Source organism: Arachis ipaensis, chromosome B09 (genome assembly GCF_000816755.2).
Source record: "Arachis ipaensis cultivar K30076 chromosome B09, Araip1.1, whole genome shotgun sequence".
Classification (NCBI taxonomy): Eukaryota; Viridiplantae; Streptophyta; class Magnoliopsida; order Fabales; family Fabaceae; genus Arachis; species Arachis ipaensis.
This window is the reverse complement of record NC_029793.2, coordinates 112020270-112029372: the sequence shown is the minus strand read 5'-3', so window position 1 is coordinate 112029372 and position 9103 is coordinate 112020270. Positions and strand designations below refer to the sequence as shown.

The 9103-nt window shown below is 31.7% G+C and overlaps 1 protein-coding gene across 1 annotated transcript; it reads left to right on the top strand.

The window, feature by feature from the left end:
- Positions 2717-6107, top strand: LOC107617411 (malate dehydrogenase, cytoplasmic). The gene is made up of 7 exons (XM_016319168.2): positions 2717-2877; positions 3844-4002; positions 4120-4295; positions 4774-5051; positions 5163-5298; positions 5384-5495; positions 5617-6107. Exons 1-7 carry the CDS (start codon positions 2835-2837, stop codon positions 5709-5711), a joined length of 999 nt encoding a protein of 332 aa, XP_016174654.1. The 5' UTR covers positions 2717-2834; the 3' UTR covers positions 5712-6107.

Sequence of the window (9103 nt, the reverse complement as noted above, 5' to 3'; positions counted from 1 at the left end):
GAAATTATAAAAAAAATTCAAATCTTAAAAATTATTAAATTTACAAAATGAGAAATTAAAATGATAATGAAATAGAAGTAAACAAACAATATTATGAAATTTATAAAAAATAATAAAAAGATAAAATAGTTCTTAATAAATATTTTGTTAAAAATTTAAATTTTAAACAAGTTAAAAAATTAGTATCAAGCACACGCTATTGAGAGCGGTGGGAGAGGCGATTCTTATTTATACACTCTCTTGTTTTAAACTCTCGGACACGCTGTTGACTGAGATTCATAACATGCTCTCGCAATTTTGGTGGGTCAAAAAGGCGCAGAACGAAGAATGGTTTGAATTAAATGGGACACAATGACGAGACCGAAGAAAGATGGAGGGCTGAGGATCAAGGACCTAAGGGCACAAAATTTGGCTTTATTGGGCAAGCAATGTTGGCGCCTAATGAAATACCGTAATTCTACTCTATCAAGAATGCTCAAAGCTAAATATTTCAGATATACAGATTTTCTACATGCAGAGATAGGAAGCGTACTGTCGTGGGGCTGGAGAAGTGTTCTTGAAGGGCGCAAGGTGATCGAGAAAGGCTTGGTATGGAAAATAGGCTCTGGCACTAATGTTCGCATCTTCTATGACCCCTGGCTTCCACCACCAGTGCCCCTTAATGTCCCACAAAATGCACTCACAATCCTGCCAAATCTGCAAGTGTATTACATTAGTACGTTACTAAATCCTGATAGAAGTTGGAATAGAAATCTGATTGAGTCGATTTTTTCAGTTGATATATGCAATACAATTTTTTCAATCAAACCAAAAGAGGAGGAGGATGAAGTTAATTGGTGCTGGACAAAATCTGGTATATATGAAGTTGGGTCAGGATATAAAATTGCTTACGGATTCTTTCATTCTCCTACTTCATTGAGGCCCCAGAACATACACAACAGAGTCTGGAATAGCATTTGGGAGTTGAAATTACCACACAAAATTAAGATTTTTCTATGAAAAAGTCTTCATGAAAAGCTTCCGGTGTTGCAACAAGTTCACAGCCGGTTCGCATCCACTCCTGCCACTTGTCCAAGATGCATGTTGAAGGCTGAATCAATTTCTCATGCTTTGTTCCAATGCCCCCTGTTTTCAATAATATGGAGTCTAAACTTAATAACCCCTGACCTATGGATGAGAGAAGAAGAGACCTTTTTCAATTGGTGTCAACGAGTCTTATCCTGGGCAGCGGCTCAATTCGACGGTAGACAAAAGACCCTCTTTCATAGCGGCGCTGTGTTGGAGCACTTGGAAAGCGAGGAATCAATGTGTTTTTGATAAGGTAATAAGTCCGGCACCAGAGATAGTAAAAGAAGCCAGCAATTTAGTGCGTGAACTCGTGAGCCATACCTGATAGATGCTGATAATTTTTTTTACTCTTACTCTACTCTTCTTTAAACTCTTAAGTCTTTCAATCACAGTTGGTAATAAATGGAAATACCCAGTTCTTTTGTACTTCCTTATGGAAATACTTTTATTTTATATTAATAAAATAATATTTATCTTTGAAAAAAAATTAGTATCAAAGTCCAAGTAACAATTTCAAAAAAAGACAATAGTAATGATTTCAAAAAAAGACAATACTTTTAATTTATGTTACGTGTAAAAAAATTTGACCCAATATATGACAATTTATTATTTGTTTAGGTGCCATTTTTTTTTTTTTATCAAAGATAGAAGACTCGAACCCGCAATCTCTTAATTGAGTATGGAGAGACTATACCATTTGTGAGGTGTGTTTGGCAAACACATTGTAGAGAATAAAAATGCGTTTAAGTTCTTTAAAAGCTATTTTTTGATGTTTAGTAACTTCTTTATTCTCTGAGAGCAGACATGATTTTGCATCCTAAAAGTGCATTCACTTAAAGTAAGAAATGATAACTTCTATGTTCACTTAACTGCCTTTACGTTTGTTGTTGGTTATTATTGGTTTTCTCCATAACTTTTTAAAAAAATTGTCAATTTTTATATGTTATTTTTAATTTAATAAATAAATATTAATTTTATTATAATAATAAAAAATTATAATATACTAAAATAGAGTACTATAAAAAAATACTATATAAAAAATATAAAAAAATATAAAAAAATAAATATACTTAAAAAAATAATATTATAATTTAATATTATATTTTTTTGTAATTAGTAATTATCTATCTAAAAATAATTTTAATTAATATTTTTTAAAAAATATTTGTTTTATCAAAATCAATTTTAGTATAATTACCAAACATAAATCATATTAACACAAATTCATTTCTACCAAAATCAATTATATAAAATCACTTTTATTCAAATTCCATTTCAATTTGATAAACACCAACCCAAAAACACACTAAGTGCCCTCCTTATTCAAATTTTTAGAATAGATTTAGTTTGTGTTTTTATTTTCTTTTTTTATTTTTAATATTTTTTATTTTTTAAATTTTAAAAAAAATAAAAATAAAAAATAAAAATAAAAAATATAATTTTATTATTTTTATTTATTTTCACAAAAATAAAAAATATTAAAAATAAAACCAAAAATAAAAATACAAACCAAACGAGCCTAATTATCCATTTCTGCTACTTTTTCTCATGGTTAATCATTAATAAATAATAATTATAGAATCGGATGCGGCGTCGTTTCGTGGTGTCATAACGTGGCAATAGCGGTCGCCGCAAGAATAAAAGGATAGAAGGTTCTCCTTTCGTCAACAGTTACACTCACTCTCTGTCTTAGCTTAGCTATTCATCTTCATCCTCTTCTCTTCCCGTCTTCCGTTCCGTTCCGGTTTCTTCGATAGACAGTTCCGATGGCCAAGGACCCCGTTCGCGTTCTGGTCACCGGTGCTGCAGGTACGTTCCCTCTTTCACTATCATAGTCCACACTCTCATATCCGTTTCATTTGCTTCCATATATATTTTTTTTTTGGGTAGTATTTTCCCGATTATAAATTCTGGTTTCGAGTCAAAAACTTCGCATTTGTTTGGTCTGTAGTTTGATTTGAGATCAAATTAGATCTGATCCTCTCCTATTAAGTTCAAACTATTCGTTTGGATTTTTGGTGTAGAATTGTTGGTTACCTGTTTGAAGTGTGTATTTCTTGTAATTGGATCTGTGTTGAACTGGATTGTGATTTTTTGCTGCATTAGGTGCTGATAGTTCATCTTGTAGTTTTGGGATCATTTACTTGTTAATTCTCGGACATTCAGTTTAGTAAGGATCTTCTTGTACAAATTTGTTATCTTTCTTTAAGTTCCTTGTAGATTTATTTGTGATAAATGTATATAAATTCCGTATCATTTTGAACGTGTCTGTTGGCGCAATTTCACTTTGTAGTATATATATTATGGTTTCTGAAGTCTTATCTTTGAACGGGGTGTTTTTATACTCTTTATTTTTAGTTAGGCCATTTTCAAGATGGAGTATTCATTTTTTTTCTTTTCAGTATATATAACATTATTAGCTGTACTCTGAAATTGCTATGCTAGTCTTCATCAATTTGGTTTTCATTTGCAGAGTTCTTATTTCTGTGGTTCTGGGAAAGAATATTTTGTGCCACTTTCAGGATCTGTTGAAAACCCCTTTCAAGCCTAAATATCACGGTTTTCTGTTGCATTTTTCTAGTGTGGTTTCTATCATGATAATTGGATTTTATAGTGAGATGATTCATTGCTTGACACCCACTTGGGCGTAACCTGGAATCTGGATGCATAATAAGTTTGCTCTTATTTGCTTTCAAGTTCAGAATATGTATCTAAACTATCTGATGCAAAAGTCTTGTATTTTGCTTTACTGATAAAATTATTTGCCAACTTTAGGGCAAATTGGGTATGCCCTTGTCCCTATGATTGCTAGGGGAGTAATGCTGGGCCCTGACCAGCCTGTAATCCTCCACATGCTTGATATTCCACCCGCAGCCGAGTCACTGAATGGCGTTAAGATGGAGTTGGTTGATGCTGCATTTCCCCTTCTTAAAGGTTTGAGTTTCAGTCCAGTTACATGTTACATGAACTTGATCATTTTGGACATTAGTTTCTTTTGGTTGTGTACATTATCTATGATGTAATGAGATATTATGAAATCATTTGTTTCAGGTGTGGTTGCTACAACTGATGTGGTTGAGGCATGCACTGGGGTTAACATTGCTGTCATGGTTGGTGGTTTCCCAAGAAAAGAAGGTATGGAGAGGAAAGATGTGATGTCCAAAAATGTCTCAATCTATAAGTCCCAGGCTTCTGCTCTTGAAAAGCATGCTGCTGCAAACTGCAAGGTAACCTTCTGAAACAGAATCTTTCGATTACACAAAAGAATCATCAATTTGTGTTAACTCCTAGTTTTTCATATGTTGGAGATGCATGTTTTGTTCTGCCTAATGATTGAATGCTATTTTTGTCATGAAACGTCGTATGTACAACCAATATACCATAAGGATTTATGCTGATTCTATTATATGTTCAGACAAGATTTTGGGGTTGGAATTCTTTTAATATTGAGGTGAATTCATATACAAGATGAAAGTTTTTATTTAAATTAGCTTGCTGTGTTATTTAAAGCATTGCACCTGATCAAATGTGTAATTCAATTTGTATCTTGAAAGTTGAAATCCTTGTGATCACATGGTGTTGAAAAATATCTCTGCTTTTTTAATTGAAATAAGATATGTTCTATTTAGTTTTGATATGATATGTTTCAGTTTTATATGTTTCTTGGAACATTTATAAGCTTTAATTCTCTGGATTATCATGCAGGTTCTGGTTGTTGCTAACCCGGCAAACACCAATGCTTTGATCTTGAAGGAATTTGCTCCATCCATTCCTGAGAAAAATATTTCTTGTTTGACTAGACTGGATCATAACAGGGCCTTGGGTCAAATTTCTGAAAGACTGAATGTTCAAGTTTCGGATGTGAAAAATGTTATTATCTGGGGTAACCACTCATCAACTCAGTACCCTGATGTCAACCATGCAACTGTTAGAACCCCAGCTGGGGAAAAGGCTGTCCGGGAGCTTGTTGCTGATGATGCCTGGTATGTTGACTAAACTACAAGAACCAACTTATCAGTTTCAATGTTTTTTTTTTTTTTTTTTTTTTTTTTTTTCTTCAAAATAAACTTCTTATTGAGCATTCCATTATCTAGGTTGAATGGGGAATTCATAACTACTGTCCAACAACGTGGTGCTGCAATCATTAAAGCTAGAAAGCTCTCAAGTGCACTATCTGCTGCCAGTGCTGCATGTGACCACATTAGAGACTGGGTTCTCGGAACTCCTGAGGTTGGTCGGATTAGTCCTGATCTTCTTTTGGGTTCTATATGAAGTTCCCAGCTCAGTTTTCTCAATTTTTTGTCTTCTGGTTCAGGGTACCTGGGTGTCAATGGGAGTTTATTCTGATGGATCTTACAATGTGCCTGCTGGACTGATCTATTCATTCCCTGTCTACTGTCAAAATGGAGAATGGAAAATTGTTCAAGGTAAGAGCTTGGTTAATTGTTTTGAAGAAATTGAATGAGGCATGTTTGATCTTTATAGTATTTTTTTCCCACCACATTCCTATATTTTAAATGTTAAATTGTTATTTTCTACTGAACACAGGACTTTCAATTGACGAGTTCTCAAGGAAGAAACTGGATTTGACAGCAGAAGAGCTCTCTGAGGAGAAGGCTTTGGCATACTCATGCCTCTCTTAGACTGCTGCTTGTTTTCTTTGCCTGACAACTGCGGTTTCCCTTGTTTACCTACAGAATTAGGGTCAATTTTTCAATAATGCCTTTCCAAGATCCGGAGGAACTTTTGATGGAGTCTCCATTTTATTGGAAATTACTTGTGTATTGAAGTGTCTATTCCCAAGTATATTTGAGCTTAATGTTTTATAACTCATGGCCATGGATCTGAGGCGTAATCTTATATGCGTATGAAGCTTATGTTACCAATCCGGGTTTTTATTTTCGTTTTTTGGTGTGTCAATGCCAGTGCAAGTCTTTTTTCTGTTTTCATCATGTACGCGGTGGAAACATTGTTTTAGTTGTACCTTTTTGCTTGAGTAAGCCATTACAAAGGTTCAAAAACTCGGAGTTTGTGGTTTCACAACTCATAATGAGGGCTTGAAAGTTCAATTTCTTTATTCGGTTGGACATGCACAATGGATTTCTATCTGCATAAGCGATTGCACGCAACGTACAATTTGGTAGTACGTTACTACATTAGGTTCAAGAATCAACATGGATTTTATTTTATTTTACTTTTATATTATTAATTATTTTGTCTTTGGCCATATCTAACCTTTCGGACGAGTCACAGTTGTGTTACCGTACTTGGAGCTTTCACAACGGTTACCAGATCTCATTATTTCAGTACGCTTGCTTTTGTTATCACTGTTTTGAATCGAGTGTTGGGTTGGAAGGGGCAAGCGAGAGGTTTATTAATTTAAATAAATATTAAAAAAAATTTTATTTTTCAAATACGCATGAATTTAAAGCAGTGTCAAAATAGGTGATTTTTTTATTTAAATTAAATAAATATAGAAATTACTTAAGTATATAAAATATAAAGTAATTATTTAAATGCATAATATTATCACATCTCGGGTATTAAAAAATAGGCATATTTTGAGTACTCAGACCCCATTTTATAACATAACGACGACTGACATATCCAAGATGCACTTGGGATACGTGTTAAGTGGGGAAACAGGTGCTGAGTACTCGAAATGCGTGTAAAAGCACCCGAAATATGTGTATTATAGTATAATTGTCAACTCCTCATTGATGTATTGTTTTCATCGAGATCGAATCTAAATAAAATTGAATCACAATGTAATTTTCTTGTTTCTGAATGGGCTTCTTCAATTCTTTTCTTTTAGGTTTCTGTTCTACTCTGAGTACAGATCTGCCCGATTCTTATTTGCACATATAAGACAAATACTGCAATACCACATCTTTTTGCTTTTGCTACCAACCCCCTATTCTGAATTTCTTTTTTCACATATATGACATGCTAGAAATAGTAATCCTTGGTATATTATCCAATTGGGTTTGTCTAAATAGAGCATGGATGCTTCATTTTATTTATTGGTACAGTCAATATAGATTTGGTTACTTGTCTAAACAGAGCTTCTAAATGTTTACTCAATTGCAACAATATAGATTTGATTACTTGTATGTCCTAAAACATATTTATATAAACCGTGGAACCCTCCCACATTTTAACATTTACATATAAACCGTGGTACCCTACCACGATTTATGAAGAGAGAATAATAAACATAAACCGTGGTATTCTATCACGGTTTATGGAGAAGAGACATAAACACATAAAGCGTGGTATCCTCCTACGATTTATGAAGAATAGACATGAAGAAAAATGGTTCACATATAACATATACTCTTCATCATACTTGTAATATTAATATGCATAAATATAATTTAAAAAAAATAGTATAAATATACAACTCACTTTTTTATTTCTCATCTTTGTTTTATATTTTCTCTAATAATAATAATAATAATAATAATAATAATAATAACACATATAGACAAACAATTCAGTATAATAAAAGTGCTCATAGGTTCCTCTCTTATTTACTTTCATTTTCCATTCTTAAAGATAACGCCAATAAACATATAGTCCTATATTTTTTAAATTAAACATATTATCACGGAGGAAGTTATAACATGCACAAAATTTTGACACATATCAAGCATCCAATGCAAAAATATTTATACGACAAAAAATAGTATAACTAACCTCTTAGTCGATATAAAATAGAAAAAAAAATATTTTTAAATAAATATATATAAGAATATTTAATCAAATATATTATATTTTTTAAGTATTAACGTGAGAATGTTACTGTAGTATTTTTTTACATCGTACTCTTATTCTAATACTCTCAATAATCTTATTCTTAATATTATTTTGAAATTCAACGTTTATGATTTTATTATTATTTGTGATTAATTTTTTTATTTAATTTATCATTTTTAATGGAATCATAATCTATATTATAAAAAATTACACTAAAACATAGTATACGAGAATTACAATTATAAAGAGAGTACTAAAAATAATAAAAAAATTAAATATTTATTTTGTAGTAATTGAAACAAATCTGAAAGTTTTTATGATCTTTTTTATACAGTATATTTTTAGTATTTTTAGTACTCTTTTTTTAATATGCTATAATTTTTTACTATTATTATTATTTACAGTTAATTTTTTGTTTAATTTACTTTACCTAATAGAATCAATAAATCATATTATAAAAAGATAATAACAAACATAATACACAAAAATCATAATTATAAAAGTGTATAATGTCAAACAAACAGTTGAAAAAAATAAAAATAATAAATAATAGAAAAATAGAGCTCATATAAATAGAAATAACAAGAATTCTATAAATAATACAATAATATACATAAAGGATCAAGTTAGTAGAAGGTAAATAAATAGTTAGTATCTATGGTTAAAAGCCCATTAAGAAAACGTAGAAGTTAAAAATAGTTACTTCTTGTAAACGTGGTTTTGGTAACAAAATCACTTTTGCGTTTATGAGAAAAAAAAATTGCCAAACCAAAAAATGAAGCTTTCAATAAATCTAAACGTACTTCCTTTTCAATGGATTTTCCAAACACACCCCAAATACCCTAAAACCCCCAACAATGAAATCCCCCCAAAGGTTTCGCGAATTGCGTATATAATTATATATACAGGTGCCCATAAACCGTGGGAGGGTACCACGGCTTATGCCCAAACATCCTTCTTCATAAACCGTGGGTGGGTAGCACGGTTTAGCACAGTTTATGTCCCCATTGTGGCTTCATAATCCGTGGTAATAGGGTCACACAGTTTTCTTATTTGATGATTCCTTCATAAACCGTGTTAGCTTACCATGGTTTGTATATATTTTCTAAAACGTGAGAGGGTTCCACGGTTTATATAGATATGTTTCAGGACATATAAGTAACCAAATTTGTATTTTTGTATTTGAGTAAACTTTTCTTCCTTTCATTTTATATAGGTAAATTGTCCATATATATATATATATACTCCCATCTTAACCCATACCCTCACAATTCAA

Excerpts from the sequence above, each read along its gene's own strand:
- LOC107617411 (XM_016319168.2), top strand. The coding sequence starts at position 2,835 with ATGGCCAAGGACCCCGTTCGCGTTCTGGTCACCGGTGCTGCAG. Across the intron at positions 2,878-3,843 it reads TCTGGTCACCGGTGCTGCAG|GGCAAATTGGGTATGCCCTT; the intron begins GTACGTTCCCTC and ends TGCCAACTTTAG. Across the intron at positions 5,052-5,162 it reads CTTGTTGCTGATGATGCCTG|GTTGAATGGGGAATTCATAA; the intron begins GTATGTTGACTA and ends TCCATTATCTAG.